The sequence below is a fragment of the Mizuhopecten yessoensis genome, unplaced genomic scaffold (assembly GCF_002113885.1).
Source record: "Mizuhopecten yessoensis strain PY_sf001 unplaced genomic scaffold, ASM211388v2 scaffold5229, whole genome shotgun sequence".
Lineage (NCBI taxonomy): Eukaryota > Metazoa > Mollusca > Bivalvia > Pectinida > Pectinidae > Mizuhopecten > Mizuhopecten yessoensis.
In genome coordinates, this window is record NW_018405944.1 from 2504572 (window position 1) to 2525503 (window position 20932).

At 37.9% G+C, this 20932-nt stretch overlaps 1 protein-coding gene across 1 annotated transcript in view; it reads right to left on the reverse strand.

Moving 5' to 3' along the window:
- LOC110450471 (N-alpha-acetyltransferase 20-like) overlaps nt 1–20932 on the reverse strand; it is a 46285-nt gene that overhangs the window by 14645 nt on the left and 10708 nt on the right. The window contains exons 4-5 of the mRNA XM_021498019.1: nt 13354–13483; nt 12543–12679 (exon numbers count right to left, since the gene is read on the reverse strand). Of these exons, the coding sequence (XP_021353694.1) occupies nt 12543–12679; nt 13354–13483 (267 nt within the window). The remainder of the gene's footprint in view (nt 1–12542; nt 12680–13353; nt 13484–20932) is intronic.

Below are 20932 nucleotides of genomic sequence, written 5' to 3' on the forward strand. Positions count from 1 at the left end.
GGGGGGGGTAATTAATATCAGACATTAGTATCTACTGATTCTGATATTGGAGAAGCAGCTAGAACTCGGATATTATAGACAGGCCAGGATTCTGATGTTGGGGAGCCCGCTAGAATTTTGATATTATTGAGAAGGTAGGATTCTGATAATAAGGAGCCAGCTAGAATTCTGATATTATTGAAAAGGCAGGTTTCTGATATTGGGGAGCCAGCTTGAATTCTGATATTATTGAAAAGGCAGGATTCTGATGTTGGGGAGCCAGCTTGAATTCTGTTATTCGAATTAACTTAAACAAAATTTCCTGGGCTGGCAGTTCAAGTGAACTTAAAACAAGCTGTTCATAGATAATTGCTGTACTAAAGTGTTTTACTCAAGATTCCTGATAATAGCCACTCAAACCACAAAAGTATGGTTTCATAAGATACAAAACACAATTACATGTTATTAAGTACTGTTCTTCACAGACGACTTTCACCAGCTATATAATGATGATATGCGACGTAATACCATGCTTTAATTAGCTCCCCTCCCTCCCCCTCAAGCTCCCCTTCCCATGTCCCACTACCCCTCTCCCCACCCCCACACGTCCCACTACCCTATCATCTCATCTGCCTTTCCGTTATAAACAATCATCTCTCTGTGAACACCAGCTCTTCCTCGCTGCTGCTACAGATTTCTAACACATGTAACACTGTGTAATCACTACAATTGCCAAAACCACTTTGTCTTGTCTAGGTACCGAAGCAATCGATCATGAACTACCTCAGATACACTACACCCCGAGCATCTCCAGTATCTTCGAGACGCGTGGCGATGTGCTGCGCCCAATCGGATCATACACAACACCTGTCAAGTCCCACGACGCAGACAATGTCAACAAGGGTTGTCGAAGTCCTGCCAAATAGCACACATCATCTGCCAATAGAAACTCCTATTGACCTTTGACCAACTAACCCACATCCTGAAAGTATTTCCGACTAACGTTTATAGGATACCAATGGGAACACTTTCTGAACTATATGACCTGTCAAACATAAATCTACACAACAAAACTGCTGCCAAATAGTATTTGAAACACACTGAGTATAGCACCTATGAACTCTGACCTTTGACATTTATCAAAGTGATTGCCTTAGCTTAAATGGATTGTTTTAATTTCAAATCTTAGAACTTGTTTCAATATATGTAAGGATTGAACATCATTTTTTCAATTTCATGCTGGCAATGAAAGCAAATCGGTTTCATAGCCCTATGAACGCAAATCGGTTTCAGTAATGCTCATGTCATGAAGAGGTACTTGCAGTGAAGATGTAAATATATTTGATTGAGGGTGATTATTTTGATTTTCATAAGTTAAATGATTCAATTTAATTTTAATTACTATTATATCACTCATGATTTGTATATCAAAATTCAATAAACTGTGGGGAGAGTAATTCTGGAAAAGGATTTCAGCATCCTCAACAAACTTCATCAATAAACCAATATCATTTTATTATTTAAACAGCTATACCAATATATATTCCTATTTTTTTCTGAACTTTAGAGTTTTCAAAACCATTATAAGCTACGAAAGACAAGGTGATAAAACTGTTAACACATGTTATCACCGTTTTGGAGTTATAAAAGAAATCTCAGTAAATTACCATAAGGCATGCCAACACAAACAATGTACTATAATTATAATAATTAACATGTCGGCCAGCAGTCTCTACTACTGTTGATCGTTCATGGTACGAAGTTTTGAAGAAGCCAATACATGTACAAACAAGCTTGTTGCATATGGCTATTTCATACTGAGGCATTTTTTTCATCCCGCATTTTAAGCTGCAAAGATTTTTTTGTCTGGATGTAAGCATCGATGCTTTGAAGTTTCTAGTCATCAGTGACACCGCTCAAGGTTTACAGTGACTTTCCAGGCTTATTTAATTCGACTTCATCGTTGTATGTCACGAAATGTCATGTGACAGGAATTGATCGAATTCCTCCAACCCGTACAGGAGCAGATAAATGCATGTGAGACAGGTTTTCAGACTGATGACCCCCCTCAAAGATTAAGTGACAAAACCCCTCAAAGAAATCAATCATAAGTTGTTTTTAATTCAAAATCCTAGAAAGAATTTTGGAAATTTTGAAATAGTCAATCAGCGAATGTGCAGTGGAAGAATGGAGGCTGCTTGATACATTTTCTACTGTAATGAAAACCAAGTGCAGACAAGAAAAAGTAGAAAACTATTTAGCGCTAGAATCACTATAATATGTGCATGGAGTAGAGCATGCAGAGATCTGTGAATGCCGTAGCAACCAGGTCAGAAATACCTTGATGTTACCAGGCAGGAAATACTTCCCTCAAGCCCGGTAATAGCCTACATGTTTATGCAATTCTCATGTCTTTTATTACAGTATTCAGCCACAATAACATGTGGAATCCCTAACACAGCTATTTAATGACTTGTTAGCCTTATACATAAAACCTGAGATTTTTTTTAAAGAGATCATTTTTTCAACAGAACACGAATATTTGAAATTTAAATATGTTCAATTTTTTAAACGTTTCAGGAGACATTTAATTAGATATAGATTGATTATATTAACAAATGAATAAATATCAAGTATTTATGAAGAATTTATGAAATTAATTCTACACATAAACGACCTGTTAAGCTGGGCATGCTTTGAGGAATTTTGCCAGGGTCTGTCAGATGATGTACATCTATCTGCAGTCTAGGACTACCTGCTGAAGAATTATGCAATACCTCTAAGGAACTGGCATCGAAAGCAATACACAGGATGCGAAATATCCAAATATCCGTATCATCTTGTGGTGGATTCTGCAGTATGTCGTTCACGTTTGGCATCTGTGACCACCAAAATCACTGTCAAGTATGCCTGAGAACACTTAGAATTCTTGGTAGAAAACTAGACAGCATCATGCTATTTTGAATTGAAATATCATGACTATCAATAATAATGTGTTTTTTTAATTTATCTTTAGCTACAGGACAAGTCCCAAGTCTGTTTCATATTTTCTTAGAACCTCATAAGTACTTTTTTTGCATAATATGAAAAGGCAAAGCCTTAAAAAAGAGCATAGCTTTTATTAATCTCTGATACTTACCGATTCAGAATGAGATTTATTGATTCAGAATGAGATAAGAGAAGCTTTATTTAATGTCGTCAAGTCCAGGAATAACCAAAAAAAGACAAGCTTTAATAAAATTTTAAGATCAACCTTTTTTTCGACCTAAAGTTGTAAATATTCAGTAAAAACTAGAGTAGATACTCCGGATTTCTCACATTAAAATTAAACCATCTGCGCTCTTCTTTCAGGGCACAAAAAGAATGATTGAGATAAGATGGAGAGAAAATCTGTTTGGTAATTAAGCCCCCCAAAAGAAAGTTTTGGGGACTTTTTGTTTTTACTCCGTTTCTTATTAATTCCACCAAAACTTTTTAAGTCCCCCAAAACAAAGTTTTGGGGACTAATTGTTTTTACTCCGTTTCTTCTTCTTCTTCAGCCATGAACTTGTCCGGAGGTTTTCTCAGAAACTACTGGGCGGATCATCATGAAACTACACACATATACTCATTAGGGGGTCTAGGTGTGCAACAGGCTATTTTTATCTCGACCAGAAGTCCAAGATGGTCGCCCTTGAATTTTTGAAATTTTTGGGAATTTAAAATTTCTAAAGGTTTTCGCCACCTATCCTATTTTACATGTTTTATAGATATTTTCCAATGCATTCCAAATTTGGCATGTAGGTGTATGATGGTACCGCAAACTCAACTATGACATCAATTTTCTAATTACACAAAATGGCTGCCATATACTGGTTACTGATTGGTCGAAGCTCCGTTGTAGTTCGATTTCGTTCAAATTTAGTATGTATGTGTAATATGGCATTGCAAACTCAACTGCAACATTTGTTTTCTCATTTGACAAAATGGCCACCATATACTGGGTTCTGATTGGTCGAAATTTACATATTGTTCGATTTCACTCAAATTTAGTATGAAAGTGTTTTATGCCATTGTGATCTTTTTCTGATGTATCTTTGCGACTATGGGGGCAGTTTGGGGGACTTCTGTAATGGCCCCCCATTACAATTAGTACTAGTTAAGTCCCCCAAAACAAAGTTTTGGGGACTTATTGTTTTTCCTCCGTTCTTATTAAGTCCCCCTAAACAAAGTTTTTTAATGCATTACAATTTTCATGTTTTATGGTTTTAAAATGTATTAAACAGAAAATTTAATGGTGTCTTCAGTAATATCAAATATATTTCACTTGTGTGGCTAATATTTTGATATTTTTCACTCATGCTGCGCACTCGTGTAAAAATATCAAAATATTAGCCACACATGTGAAATATATTTGTTATTACTGAAGACACCATTAAATATCCTCTATATATTCTCTTTGTCTTTGCCTCAAGGATACACATCCGGTTTCCCCACTGTGCGGCTACTTCCGGATGAAATAAAATTTAGAGCAATGTGAAGCAAGGGGAAGCAACTCTGTTTACGCAATCATGTATTAACATTTAAGAGCTTTGCTTGGGCGCCTTTGGGCCCCAAGAGCTACGCTCTTATTAAAAGTGCCGATTTTATCAACTGTTAACAATGGTCTCCAAAAAGATATTTTGCTGTACTGAAAGAAGGGTGGTCTCTCAAGACAGGTTCTATATTACATTGAAAGATGATCTCTCAAGACAGGGTCTATATTACACTGACAGAAGGGTGGTCTTTCAAGACAGGTTCTTTATTGCAGTGATATAAGAGGTGGTCCCTTAAGACAGGTTTAATATTGCACTGACAGAAAGAGTGGTCCCTCAAGACAGGTTCTACTGTACTGTCAGAAGGGGGGGGGGGTCTCTCACAAGATAGGTTCTACAGTACTGATAGAAGTGTGGTCTCTCAAGACAGGTTCTATATTACACTGAAAGAATGGTGATTTCTCAAGACAGGTTCTATATTACACTGAAAGAAGGGTGGTCTCTCAAGACGGTTCTATATTACACTGACAGAAGGGTGGTCTCTCAAGACAGGTTCTATATTACACTGACAAAAGTGTGGTCTCTCAAGACAGGTTATTTATTATACTGAAAGGGTGGTCTCACAAAACAGGTTCTATATTACACTTAACGAAGGGTGGTCTCTCAAAACAGGTTCTATATTACACTGAAAGAAGGGTGGTCTCTCAAGACAGGTTCTATATTACACTTAAAGAAGGGTGGTCTCTCAAGACAGGTTTTATATTACACTGACAGAAGGGTGGTCTTTCAAGACAGGTTCTTTATTGCAGTGATATAAGAGGTGGTCCCACAAGACAGGTTCAATATAGCACTGACAGAAAGAGTAGTCCATCAAGACAGGTTCTACTGGACTGACAGAAGAGTGGTCTCACAAGACAGGTTCTACTGTAGTGATAGAAGGGGGGTCTCACAAGACAGGTTCTACTGTAGTGATAGAAGGGGGGTCTCACAAGACAGGTTCTACTGTACTGACAAAGGCATTGTCACACAAGACAGGTTCTACTGTACTGATAGAAGGGGGGTCTCACAAGACAGGTTCTACTGTACTGACAGAGGCATGGTCACACAAGACAGGTTCTACTGTACTGACAGAGGCATGGTCACAGAAGACAGGTTCTACTGTACTGACAGAAGAGTGGTTTCTCAAAGACAGGTTTTTATATATAGATATGTTTTACTGGAGAAGGGCGACTATTTTAGTGGGTGAAAGTTTTTCAGAATACCGTTCTTTTTTATTAAGAAATTGTTTATTCTTATGAGCCTACTTTTAAAACATAACATTTTCTGACAAATGCGATTAAGTAGAATCTACAGTACAACAGAATCTGATTGTTTGTACCTTTTGATTTTTCAACCATTTTCCGATTCTATATAAAAAACTTTTCTTTTATACTGATGTACCAGAACAGCATGAGGAAACTGAGATTCTTCTGTACAGGTTGTTAGTCAAACTCCTGCAAGATTAATAACGGTTAACGTTGTTTCTTATTCTGTAAAATCTAAGCATAATATATAGATTAGCAGAAGTCATCGTACACCGTCGGTCTTGGCTAAAGTACAAGACTGTCTCGTGCCGTACAATCCAACGCCCGTTACATCAGTGGGAACTGGCTGAGTGGTCTAAATTAGTATCTCTTAACTGCATTGTATAAATATCCACGCATGTCTGCACGACACCGCACACCCGTCATTATCATAATTTACTACACAATGAGGCTACGGAAGAGCAGGCCACCATACTTCCACATGAATTTGTCATGATATCTTGCATGCAACATTGATAAAGATCAAATGTTCTGACTAATTCTACAACATAGACACGAGCACATGCTTGGAAGTCGGAAGCTATAAAAAGGTCTGCTGCGCTGCTGATGCTGCTGACATTTAATGAGTGAAAAGCAATTGGAATTTTTCAAGACAATTATTGTATGGTTAGTTTTACTAAATACAGTTTTTTGACATTGAAACTTTGGGAGAAGAGCGCAATAGGTTACATACTGGTAAGTTTTCGCTGCAATTTAACTTTTTCTTTTTACAGCCCTCCATTACGAGGGCAAATTTATCGTGACAGCAAATATGATAACACAGCATACCACATGAACATATATACCATAGTAGCCACATGTGAAGGGCAAAATTAATACAGGGCGAATATCATCTTTACCATTGAAGAGTAAATATCTGATGGGGGTGAAGGTTTCCCAGTATACAGAAGTGATTTAACTACGACCCCAAGAGGCCTTCAACCTCTTCCCAAACTTTCTGAACATGACCTCATATTTTGGTTGTCAGTTTACAACAAAAGGGCCCCAGTTTCACAAATGACCTTAATTAATATTACAACGAAGTCTTTTGTAAGAAACATTTGGCAGGACCAAGGTTGAAACTTCTATATCTAAATACAAGAGGCCCAATGGCCTTAGCGGTCACCTGAGTTATATCATAGGTACTGGTAGCTTTTTTTTTTATTGTTTAGATGTGATGTGGAAATCAGCATGTAAACTAAGTGAAATACAATACTTGTCATGTCATCAAAGGATAAGAATTTTAAAATATTGTTTAATGTTCCCTTTGGGGCCCCGCCCTAGCCCCTGGGGATGGGGCAGGAATTCCATATATATGTATATATATTCCAAATACCCTCATCCACCAAAGATGATTCTGACCAAGTTGGAATAATTTTCTGCTGAAATTGATAAAATATACATGTAACCCTGGTAAATACTAGCTGCAATACATCACTCGGCTATAGAGAACTTCTCTTTAGCCCATTCATTAGAGCGTAAGACTAGTAAGCCAGAGGTCCCGGGTTCAATTCCTATCGGAGGCAGTGATTTATATTTAATTAATCATGCGCTCTGTTACATTGGCGCCCATGTAGGAACCCGGGAAAAAGACTCGGGCCTTGCTCCATAAGCATCGCTGTTACCCTTGGAAAACTCGAGGACGAGTTCTTTCCTGGAGGGGAGTATGTAACCCTGGTAAATACTAGCCGCAATATATTGCTCGGCTATAGAGAACTTCTCTTTAGCTCGATCGGTTGAGCGTAAGACTAGCAAGCCAGAGGTCCAGGGTTCGATTCCTATCGGAGGCAGTGATTTATATTTAATTAATCATGCTCTCTGTTTCATACACAAAAGTGTTATTTCCCTATATAAACTATAGTAAACTTTACCCCCTCCCAAAGGGGGAACGGATGGCTCAGGGGTCCTGGAATTGACAATTTCAACAAGAGGCCCAGAGGGCCTGTATCGCTCACCTGGATACCTAAGCAATCATGGCAAACTATTCTCCAAATGAGATCAAGGGAATATGCCAGAACCCAAGGCCAATCCTTGTAGCATAGCTATATTAGATTGTTCATGCCCAGCAATTTTATGTATGGTTATGGGGTGGGGATCTCAACTGTTTCCAAGCTTTGCCCCAGAAACTAGGTCCCTAGAGTTGTGGCCAGCCCCCATGATCGATTATAATATCGTGACTGCATTTGTCTCTTTTTGCCAAGCATTTGTATATATAGTTTTGGGGTGGGGATCTCAACCGTTTCAAAGTTATCACCCAGGGGCCAAGTCTGCAAGGGTGGGGCAGCCCCTGGGATCAATTCTAATATCATGACTGCATTCGTCTCTTTATGCCCAGCATTTGTATATAGTTTTGGGGTGGGGATCGCAACCGTTTTGAAGTTATGGCCCAGGGACTATGTCTCCAAGGGTGGGGCCAGACCCTAGGGACATCCTGGAAGCAAATGTGCATTCTTCTCTTTATACTCAGCAATTGCATACATGGTTATATGGTGGGGATCTCAACCATTTCCAAGAAATTCATTTTATTGGCCCCACCCCTTAGTCCGGGGGGTCAGCCCCACCATTTGTACAATTTTGAATCATTGCCTCCCAGGAATGCTTTTGATCAGATATGATTGATATCCAGTGTACAGTTCTACAGAAGAAGTTGTTTGTAGCAATATAGCCAAATTGCCCCCTTTTGACCCGTCAGCCCCACCATTTGTACAATTTTTAATCACCACCACCTAGGGATGCTTCCAGTCAAATATGGTTGATATCCACTTCTTAGTTCCAGAGAAGAAGTCGCTTAAAGCAATATGGGCAAATTGACCCCTTTTGGCCCCACCCCTTAGCCCGGGGGGTCAGCCCCACCTTTTGTACAATTTTGAATCATTGCCTCCCATGAATACTTCGGACCAAATATGATCAATATCCATGGCATAGTTCTGCAGAAGAAGTCGTTTATAGCAATATAACCAAATTGCCCCCTTTTGGCCCTGCCCCTCAGCCCCCTGGGGGGTCAGCCACACCATTTGTACAATTTTAAATCCCTGCCTCCCAGGAATGCTTTTGATCAGATATGATTGATATCCAGTGTACAGTTCTACAGAAGAAGTTGTTTGTAGCAATATAGCCAAATTGCCCCCTTTTGACCCCGCCCCTTAGCCCCCTGGGAGGTCAGCCCCACCATTTGTACAATTTTTAATCACCACCACCTAGGGATGCTGTCAGTCAAATATGGTTGATATCCACTTCTTAGTTCCAGAGAACAAGTCGCTTAAAGCAATATGGGCAAATTGACCCCTTTTGGCCCCACCCCTCAGCCCCCTGGGGGATCAGCCAGACCATTTGTACAAATTTGAATCCCCACCACCTAGGGATGCTTCCAGTCAAATTTGGTTTAATTCCACCCAGTGGTTAAGAAGAAGAAGTTGTTTAAAGAAATTGTTGACGTACGTACGGATGCCACAGTATGGCATAAGCTCCTGATGATCTTTCTATTTATGCACTGAAATTGACTGTAGTACCTTTGAGTCTGGAGAAGAGATTTTTGAAATATTGGTTAATATTCCCTTTAGGCCCCGCCCTGGCCCCTAGGGTTGGGGTAGGAATTCTTCCTCCAAGGATAATTCTCACCAAGTAAGAATAATTTCCTCCAGAAAATTGTCAAAATATACCCAAAAGTGTTGTTTCCCTATATAAACTATAGTAAACTTTACCCCCTCCCCAAGGGAGAACGGATAGCTTGGGGGTCCTGAAATTTACAATTTAATTAAAGCCCCTGATGATCTATTGGTTAATTTTCCCTTTGGGGCCCCACCCTGGCCCAGGGGATGGGGTAGGAATCCTAATTTTACAATTTTGTAGCCTTATCTATCTCTGGTTCTTGAGAAGAAGTTGAAAATGTAAAAAGTTTACGCACGACGGACGACGACGGACGGAAAGTGATCGGAATAGGTCACCTGAGCTTTTAAAAGCCATGTAAAAGTTCTAGTATTTCAGCACTGTGGCGAATAGAACCCACATTAATAATTAACACGGTTTACATGGCATCACTGAAACTCCTCTCTCTTCTAGAAGGATAAATAAGGATAAATATGCCAGACATTTGCAGGACTGTTAATCCCAGCATGCTAATACCTTTTTTTACAGCTGGGTGGACTGAAACAATCCAGCTTTATTAACTTGTTTTATGTCACATTTGCAGCAATGTACACTGGTTGTTAACTGTTTTCAGCATGGGTTGGTTAAAGACGACCATACAGTGAGTACCCGTGCCAACTGCATCACTGCTATGCAGCTACAAGTCTACCCACTTAACTGTACCAGCACTGGCGTTAACATGGACTGTGGACCTTTTTTCCAGCATTACAGAAATATCTGGTCCTTGGAAAATTGTTTGGTCCATGATTTCATTTGAGAACGTGTAAAATGGGACTTCCCCCCCCCCCCCCCCCCCCCTCGAGTTATATGTAAGAAGGATGCTATTTTGTACCTCAATAAATATCAAGAAAGAAGCTATAATATTAGCTATTTTCTACAAAGTTTCAAAATGTCAACATCCTGCACTAAAAAACCACAAGGGCCAAACCTTAAAACAGAGTGTAGGGAAGACAATCACCACAAATTAGATGGTCAAAGGTCTGGAGGTATCTACAGTCGTACTTTGTATCCTCTTAAGTGTTTGCGATCACTTCAATAATCACTTCAAGTTTGTTATTTCATACACTGACGTAGCTACCGTATCTGTGGTAATAGTTACCCATCATACAATGATGTAGCTACCGTATGTGTGGTAATAGTTACCCATCATACACTGACGTAGCTACCGTATCTGTGGTAATAGTTACCCATCATACACTGACATAGCTAACGTATGTGTGGTAATAGTTACCCATCATTCACTGACGTAGCTATCGTAGGTGTGGTAATAGTTACCCATCATACACTGACGTAACTACCGTATCTGTGGTAATAGTTACCCATCATACACTGACATAGCTACCGTATCTGTGGTAATAGTTACCCATCATACACTGACATAGCTACCGTATGTGTGGTAATAGTTACCCATCATACACTGAGGTAGCTACCATAAGTGTAGTAATAGTTACCCATCATACACTGACGTAGCTACCGTATGTTTGGTAATAGTTACCCATCATACACTGACGTAGCTATCGTATGTGTGGTAATAGTTACCCATCATACACTGACATAGCTACCGTATCTGTGGTAATAGTTACCCATCATACATTGACGTAGCTACCGTATGTGGTAACAGTTACCCATCATACACTGACATAGCTACCGTATCTGTGGTAATAGTTACCCATCATACACTGACATAGCTACCGTATCTGTGGTAGTAATTACCCATCATACACTGACATAGCTACCGTATCGGTGGTAGTAGTTACCCATCATACAATGACCTAGCTACCGTATGTGTGGTAACAATTACCCATCATACACTGACGTAGCTACCGATGTGTGGTAATAGGTACCCATCATACACTGACGTAGCTACCATAAGTGTGGTAATAGTTACCAATCATACACTGACGTAGCTACCGTATCTGTAGTAGTAGTTACCCATCATACACTGATGTAGCTACCATATCTGTGGTAATAGTTACCCATCATACACTGAGGTAGCTACCATAAGTGTAGTAATAGTTACCCATCATACACTGACGTAGCTACCGTATGTGTGGTAACAGTTACCCATCCCTGTTAGACATTTATCTAAATTGTGTAACAAAACAAGAGGTCCGGGGGCCTTAACAGCTCACAAGATAACAAGTTTTCGATTTATAATCTGCTCAATACTATACCAGTTTAGTAAAGGAGTACAAGACAGACCAAATCCCTATGGGTGGAAAAGACACTAAGAACATGAGTGTATTCTCCATGCCAAACAACGTTGTATATATAGGGCTCTTCAGGTATTGACTCTGCTACTTTGTCGACATATATATATTTGTGAAACAGGGACCTTTTGACTTCAAAACTTAAAGAGCCCTGTGAAGGATAAAAGCAGCTTGTTTTTTAGTCGGTCGTTAAATCTGATTTTTTCTATATTTACTTACTCCACATGGACATTTAATCCTTTTTTTTTTATTAATTATATATATATATATATAAAAATAAAAGACAAGAGTTTCTTCGACTTCCCTTATGGGTTATTGGGGGTGGGGGTCTCAACTGTTTCCATATTATTAGCAAGATTTAGTCCCCAGTTATCATGATTATGTGTGACTACTGAAGTATTTAAAATAAAGATTATTAGCCCATTTATCCCTGAAGTCACAATTGAACCTTACCAAATCAAAGACTGGGCAAGTCCAGTTCAGGAATGTAGGGGTGAATGAGTTAATGAGCACTTACCTTTTTGAAAATTGGGTCCCAAGCAGCCAATAGCATTCGTATTATACAGAAATAAAAGACCTTAAAATATTTCGGGTACTNAACATTGTAATACTTGTATTCTGATGTTTGTACTATTGAGTACACAAACAATGTAATACTTGTATTCTGATGTTTGTACCATTGAGTACACAAACATTGTAATACTTGTATTCTGATGTTTGTACTATTGAGTACACAAACAATGTAATACTTGTATTCTGATGTTTGTACCATTGAGTACACAAACATTGTAATACTTGTATTCTGATGTTTGTACTATTGAGTACATGAACATTGTAATACTTGTACTCACCAAAAGCATCTTCGTCCACTTCGCCCGAATAGTACTCGATGACCCTGCGGTACACAGCATAACCAAGCTTGTTGTACATCTCTACGGCGACCTTGTTAGACACCCGCACAAAGAGGTCGACGAAGTAGCAGTGTTTCCTGTAATCGACAGTACTTAACATCAAACGAACGCTCCCTTACAATCACACACACACATTAACATGTACTGTCCATCTCCGACATATATATAGGATCTTAAAGGAGTTTTCATTTCATATGAGATTTTATGAAACCAGTCTTAGGAGTTTTTATTTTTGTGAGCCTTGGCAAGCAAAAATTAAAACTTTGAGACGAGTTTCATAAAAGCTCATATGAAATGAAAACAAATTTAAGATATTTTGTATCACATAACTCAGAAAACTTACATTTTGGCAGGTTTTAAAGCCAAAATGTAGAAGGCTTAATCAAGCGGAGATAGCCATTTTGTTGCGCCATTCACAATTGATGACGTCACATCATTGTCCATATTATGACGTCACAATCAATTTCTGACTGGCACAGCCAATGAAAAACCCTCCAAGGTCTATTATTATAATTGTTTTTGCAAGAAATACATTCATCATGATGATCTGAAGTTGTTGTTTTTTTTTCCAAGAAATACATTCATCATTATAACCTGAAGTTTATTTATTTTTTCTCAAAATGTGTAAAACATTGTTCAAATAATATAAAATCATCAGAAAATGGAAACAAAAGTATGTATTTTTTGAAAATACCACAAACAACTCTTTTAGCTGTTATACAATTCATACAACCTGTCTCTGTACACTTACTTTTCTGAGATTTCCTCCAGTATGTTCATGAGTTTGCCGGCCAGACCGAGGCGCCTGTACTCCGGAGCTATGGTTAGAGCCGTCACATGACCATGCCACAGTTCTCCACCACCTTCTGCCTTTCCCATGACTACAAAAAATAAGTCAAAAGTCAAAACTACAACAAAATATATAAAATATAAACTATATTCATTTTACAACAATAATGAAACAAGATATGTAAACTTATATTAATCACTCTCGTTGGCCAGGATGTTAGCGTGCGGTGGGTCTCAATGTGGGAGGACACTGGGGTACCCGTAGAAAACCCACGTAGTCGGGCAGGTGACAATGGACCTTTTCACATCCGATCGGGGAATTGAACCCTGGATGCCTTTGGGAAAGGCGAGTGCGTTATCCACTACGCCACCTGACTCCAACACAATCAATATGTTCATAAAAGTTCTATCAATAATGACCACAGGTCACAAAATCTTTCTAATATTGATTTTTGTTTTTAAGTTTTGTAAACAGATACAGTACATGTCACAGAATTGCAATAAGCCAAATACATGTAAGCAGTTCACAGATATTGTATTCAGTCGTCAAAAATTTGCATCAAAATGTAGCTAGCGAAGTTCCAGTATTGAAGTCCACATTTGTAAATTCTCTCTTATTTCCAGCAGCAATTTCGGAATTTAAAGCACAAGATACAAATACGAATATCACATAATTTTTAACAATACTGGGTGTGCCTGCTATGGTTGTTAGGTCGGAGGTATATATAAGGTACTGGAAATGAAAACCACTTATTCCGGTCCTTGGGCTTTTAATCTTGATCAGCCTCGTACAAACTAGACTTTTGTTTCTTTATTTGTTCCAGCTTTACAACTTACCAAACTTATGGCGAGAGCATTAAGTGAGAGTAACCCCTGTGGTATCAAGGAGGCTTGTCAATTAATACTATATGAATTTTCAATCCAAAACAATTTGCATTACAAACCAAAATTTCGATTTTAGTTCATTCTTTGGATTAATAAGTCAGTAGTATTTTCATTTTTTGAGTAAAACACAGCTTTAAAGATTACAGGACCAACTTACCTTCTCCGAACATAGATAATATACCACTTTTTTAAGGACCCCTGTCCCGCTTCACTACGTTTTTTTGTATATACAGTAACCTCCCCTGAATATTATTCTGGTTGTTAACTGTAGCACAGTTGGGCAATGGAAGGACACTTCTGTTGACCAGGTAGCTCAGTCAGTCCGAATGACAGTATATCAATTTAAAATCCAGGGTTTGAACCCCGGTCTAGTCGCACTGAATTTTAACACTCGGAACACTGTAGTTGATTACATTTGATTATTTCACCTTTATTATATTTTCATAAAAGTCACGAAAGGTTTTCTTTTCAGAAATGACTGATCAAAACTATAGTCATGTCGAAAAAAAGGATTTCCAATATTTCCAATACACCCTTGTACGCGATTACAGTTGTTGTTGGTGGTGGTATGGGGACCCTTAAACAGACTGCATTTAATAAGGTCACGGTCTGATGAAAGTCCAAGTTTCATACAATTACTTATATGATCGGAGAATATCAATATTACACACCTATGTGTACTGTACAGTATACAGGCAGTGGTTAAATCTGTGGCTAAAAACACAAATTCCTGATTGAAAGAAACTGACTATTAAATACATGTGGTGAAATGAATGCTGAGCTATAACAGGACTCCTGACGGAAGAAGAAGTGANCCCCCCCCCCCCCCCCCCCAAAAAAAATTCGGTGAGTGCAATTAAGACGTCTCTGGATTCTATTAACACAGAAACACAAATTACGTGTAATATATGGTCGGAAATGCTACAAGACATTGCGTCACCAATCAGTAATTTTTTTGTTTGTGGTTTTTCCTAAGTCTACTGTGGAAAAAAGTTTTATTGAGTTTGAATCACATCCAACCTGTCACAGTAACACTAACAAAAGTCCCCTACACTTGTTACCCCGTACTGTCTGGCCGTAGTGATACCGCCACAGGCCATACTTTCCTGACAATGGATGACACCTGATGGACACCATGAAAACAAGTGCCGTTCATCGTCGTCCTTTCCTACAACTTTTGTATTAAACTACAAACATCCTACTCTAATTTCTTATTCTTGATGGCAAGAAACATATTGCTTCAGTTTCAAAAGTGCAGTGAATGTTATCTGACTAGATGTACCTGTTTTTTTACACGTCTGTCTGTCTGTCTGGTGAATACAATCTACAATGCCAAACATCAGAATGCATAATCAAAATGGAAGGTACGTAAGATGCATCAGTCAATAAAAGAATTGCATAGAAACCTTAATTATGTCTCGTATAGATAAAATGCACATTATCAGCCAACATTGGCAGACGACAAAAAATATACTAGTTTTTTAATTTTATTGGGCAATACCCATGTAACCTAATCTTGAAAATCTGGAAACTATGATGAATTTCACGGGTCAGTGTACGACATTTTAGCTAATATTCCACGCTGACAGACGGCTCGGATTGATAATCGCTATCCGACATCATATCTTAAATGCTGAATGTCACTTTTTCAAACAGACAAGATACAGCAGATAGTGGCATTCATCATTGGGCCTATTTTCTGCTGGAATACCTCACAATTACCCTTAATCATTATACCTATCTAGTCATCTTTTGCGTGGGGGAGCCGGATGATGAATTGGTTTCAGTGAGAAAAACCCAGAACGGGCTGTTGCTGTGGTTTATGAGATTATGAAAACTTTCTAACTGAACTCGAGGATAGAATTTAATGTCCAACAAATTACAAAACGTTTAAGACATTAAACGCTGAATGCAGTGCTTTACAAAATTATATTAAATTGAGATAGATATACATAGTCAACACTTAAATACTTTTTGATGAGCCCTGTGAAGGTTGAAAGCTGCTAGTTTTAAGTCAGTTTTCTATATACATGTACATGTATAGTAAAACCAATATATTGGCCCTTGGTTTAATTAGCCATCTCCCTTTTAAAGCTTGCCACCAACACATTTCAAGGTCCTGTTTTCCTTTCCTTTTTCTTGATGTGTCTTGATGTATTGCTAATCCCCTTTTTGACAAAAAAAACTTATCAAACTGTTTGCAGTATAACAAGGTTTTGACAACAAAATCATATAAATGGATTTAATAGGGCTAGACAATAAGGGTAGCCCGCTAGTTTGAGACAAGTGAAATCTCCAGCTGGACTAGTGCTTCTAAAAACTGCTAGCTTGATTGACTAATCAAAATTTGCTTATACTTTGTTGAATAATATTGGGTTAGCGGAATTTTCACACGGACAAGGAAAAATCAGAAACTACTACACATCCTAACTGACTATATATTGTTATTCAAAGTTTTTTTCTAGCTTTGTTTACTAAAGTGCTAATTGATTTGTTATTTTTTCGATTGAAAGATTATTGTAATCAATTTCATAATGTAAATATGCACAGCCAATGACTCTACATCAGATCATGCATGTGACACTGTGGAGAACTTGATCATGTGATGGCCTTTCTAACTCCTAATTAAGGATCCCTGTCCCACTGCACTGAGGTTTTTCCTATATACAGTAATCTCCCTTTAACTTCCTTAAGGACTCCTGTCCCACTGCACTGAGGTTTTTCCTATATACAGTGACCCCCCTTTAACTTCCTTAAGGACTCCTGTCCCACTGCACTGAGGTTTTTCCTATATACAGTAACCTCCCATTAACTTCCTCAAGGATCCCTGTTCCACTGCACTGAGGTTTTTCCTATATACAGTAACTTCCCTTTAACTTCAATATGGATATAAATGTAGCACAGCAGGGCCAGGACACTTCTGTTGACTAGAAAGCCCAATCGGTTTATGCAATCTGAAGTTCGGGGTTCGAATCCCAGTCTAGCACCGATGATTTTTTTCACTCAAAACACTGCTGATTTTATTTTGTTCATTTCATCTTTATTATTTCTTATAAAGGGTATGGCTTTCTGTTCAGAAATGACTTATCAAAGCTGTATGAAGTCATGTCAGAAAAGAAAGTTTCTAATGATCAGTTACACTTTTTGGCAGTGGTACAGAGATCCCTATGGTAGGGAGCAGTATCTGAACTGAAAGACCTATGTCTCCTCACACTACATCACAGGAGGACTGTTCTATCAGGAATGGGTCACAATAGATTGACTTCATGCGATGTCAGTGGAACATGTACAATTTAAATGAAATACGACTTCAGTTTTCAGTTTATTATTGAAGACCGTGTTTCAAACAAGTGTGTGATACAGTAGAACGCTAGACAGTGTGTCATTATATATGATTGGAATCTCAACTTACAGAACAAATCATGGTCCATTTACTTTCAATATTTTGCCATCACAATTACCGCCAAATATGGGGGGAAATATTAGTATGAAAGGTGTCTATGAAGATGGACAATGAAGGAAAGACTGCAAGGTAGGAAGTTGATATTTTGTTTATTCCCATATTATCACTTAGGGATATATGCTACCTTCAAGTTATTATACGTGAGATTTACGTGAGAGCTACATCTCTTACATAAAAATGACAAACCATTTTCTAATCATCTAAAATTGCCCGAAAGTTGTGAACACATGCATTCTTGTGTAACTTGCTAATGTGTCATCAATTCCAGTGTGCCTTTCAAATGTGTCATCAATTCTTGTGTACCTTTCAAACATGTCATCAATTAATTCTTGTGTAGTGTTACATATGTAAATATGTCCTTTGATAACTTACCACATCCAAATTACCATTTATAAAAGATATTTCATAGGTTTCTAGCGTGAATCATTTTCTAGAAGTTGAAGATGATGCATGTTAAAGCGAGATATTTTATAAAATAAAACATGTAGGATATTGGCAACTTAGATACCTCAAAAACAAAACACTTCATTATAATGTACATTGTATAATTGTTAATTCAAATTTAAAGCACGTAATATCTTTGGATGCCACAAAACCTTACAGTTACAGATATATTCATCAGATTAGCTTTTGAAAAGCCCTGCCACACATTAAGAAGCCACGTTCTTTAAACATATAATTATTCTATTTATATGAACAGTTTATGGTAGACCCTGTCAGAAGATTAAAAAGTTAAGGTATTTAACTTGTGAAAATGATGAATGCATTTCCTTTCTGCTGAAGTAAATGGGAATGACCTTTTCCTGATCTTAAACTGCAAAAGTGCATTATGAGGTAAATCAAAGTGCATTTACATAAACTGACTTGTGCAGTAAGGTTTAACATCCCTAATGAACATCTCCGTGACATTCCTTATATCCACTGGTGTTGTCAAAATATATTTAGATCAGTCCAGGTAACGCCCATCCTTGAAACCCAAACCATCACCGTACGCCTATTCAAGAGAGTTTTCATACAATAACGACCATCTCCTTCAGGCACAGGCAATAATTATGTATGTAAACATACATACTGGCAATTTTTTTCATACATTTCTTTATAGTATTTACCTGCATGCAATCTAAAATTTGTTCCTTTGAAGAATTTCAGCAAATGCTCAGATGTCTTCCCACTAAATGAAATTTTCTGATTAGATTTATAAGAAAGCCCATTTCGGAACAAAAATTGATAAAGGGCTGCCCCAAGATGTGGAGGGTAATGAAGTACACTGAATACATTATCTTTTTGTCAAAATGTCCTATCCCGTCCCATTCAGTATGATAATTATATTGTCCAATATTTAGTACATACATGTAGGTGATCTCAAACAAGATCATTTTTCTAATGAAATCAGCTTCACTAAATGAGGGCGTCCGACATTCTGCTACCACTAGCTATAGCCCGGCCTCCAACACTGGGTCGAGGGTTCAAGGCCTACGTGGGGCAGTCGCCAAGTACTGGCCGTAGGTCGGTGGTTTTTCTACAGGAACTCTGGCTTTCCACCACCAACAAAACCTGGCACATCCTTAAATGACCATAGCTGTTAATAGGACGTAAAACACAAACAAACCAAACCTGGCACGTCCTTAAATGACCATATATAGTTAATAATAGGACATAAAACACAAACAAACCAGATCACTAAATGATCTAAACTGGCAAAAAGTTGAAGGAAAATGCTGTCTGGCATGATATTGGGACTTTACATTATACTTTTTCTTGTGGTCACATTAGGCCTATTTGCACAAGTATTAAAAATATAGAAATAGTTACAAATACATGTACACAGCTGCGACAGCATCCGATAAAAGCATTAAGTACTTTATCAAAGGCAGAGTATTGGAATGAGAACATCAGTGAAGGGAACCAGCATTAAACGTATTTATGTCTTGCACAAATCAGGAAGTTAGGTTTGGGCATGTGCAGGGGTGCACTGGTACCAGAAAATTGGATAACGCCCCACACAAGCTAATTTCACATACGCACGAGGTAAATTGTAAATGCACTAAAAGGATCGTTATTGAGGATTTCAATGCAAGGAGAAGCATAATACGAAATAAATTCTTCTCTGATGTAGTATTAGAGACACATGTACAAAATCATAGATGCATGTTGTAATTCCAATGGGATAGGTTTGTATGATGTAACATTAGGCGATACAAAGTTTCGGTGACAGATAGGATTGTTAAGGTTTATCAGATATTGCCATTCACTTTATATGACGTCACAATTTAATGCATGCTATTCTGCGCGAAGCTATCTCCCCTTGAGGGGTTACAAGTTCATCTTTCCCTGGCTAAAACAGGAGACATACCTGTGAAGGGAGGGAGAGATGTTGTAGCGAGAATACCTAACCAACATTGTTTTGATTAATTTTGCTACATAAAATGTACATCTACGACAGAAATAAGTAGTTATTTACAATGAATCACTGTCAGATTTTCTGAAATTACGTCCTCATGATGCAATCCTGTAGGCATTTATTTTTTCACTTATCAATGGAGTAGGAAGGACTGTGGGAAACGTATTTCCTTCAGACCTAGAACTGTATGGAGTACATATGTTTATAGGAACTATATACTCTGCTGAACACACATAATATCACTTCTTAAAATTGGATTTTATTTTTTTATACATATATAGAAAGTTTTGTAAAAAAGATAGAAAGTTACACACATATTTCCTAGCTACCTATAACTTATACAAGGTTTTCTATATTATTCCTCATTTATTATATATAGAATATTAAGCAATATTTAGCGTCGTACAGCATTTCTACTATATAACCCTTCCAAATTCAGATGGCATTCTCAAAGACTATATATGCCGTGACCTGATTGTTGTTGTAATCATTATTATGATGTCATAATTGTTTCGTTGGATACAGTACAGACGTAGAATGATTGCTGTCTGTATCTAGTATCTCAGTGGTAAAGGATGTGGGGAGGTTGTATGAGACTTGGTGTTTATCAGGTAAACTACAGTACAGACATAAAATGATTCCTGTCTGTATCTAGTATCTCAGTTGTAAAGGATGTGGGGAGGTTGTATGAGACTGGGTGTTTATCAGGTAGACTACAATACAGACATAGAATGATTGCTGTCTGTATCTCATATCACACTGGCAGTACTGCAGGCAGAAGCAGGTGTACAA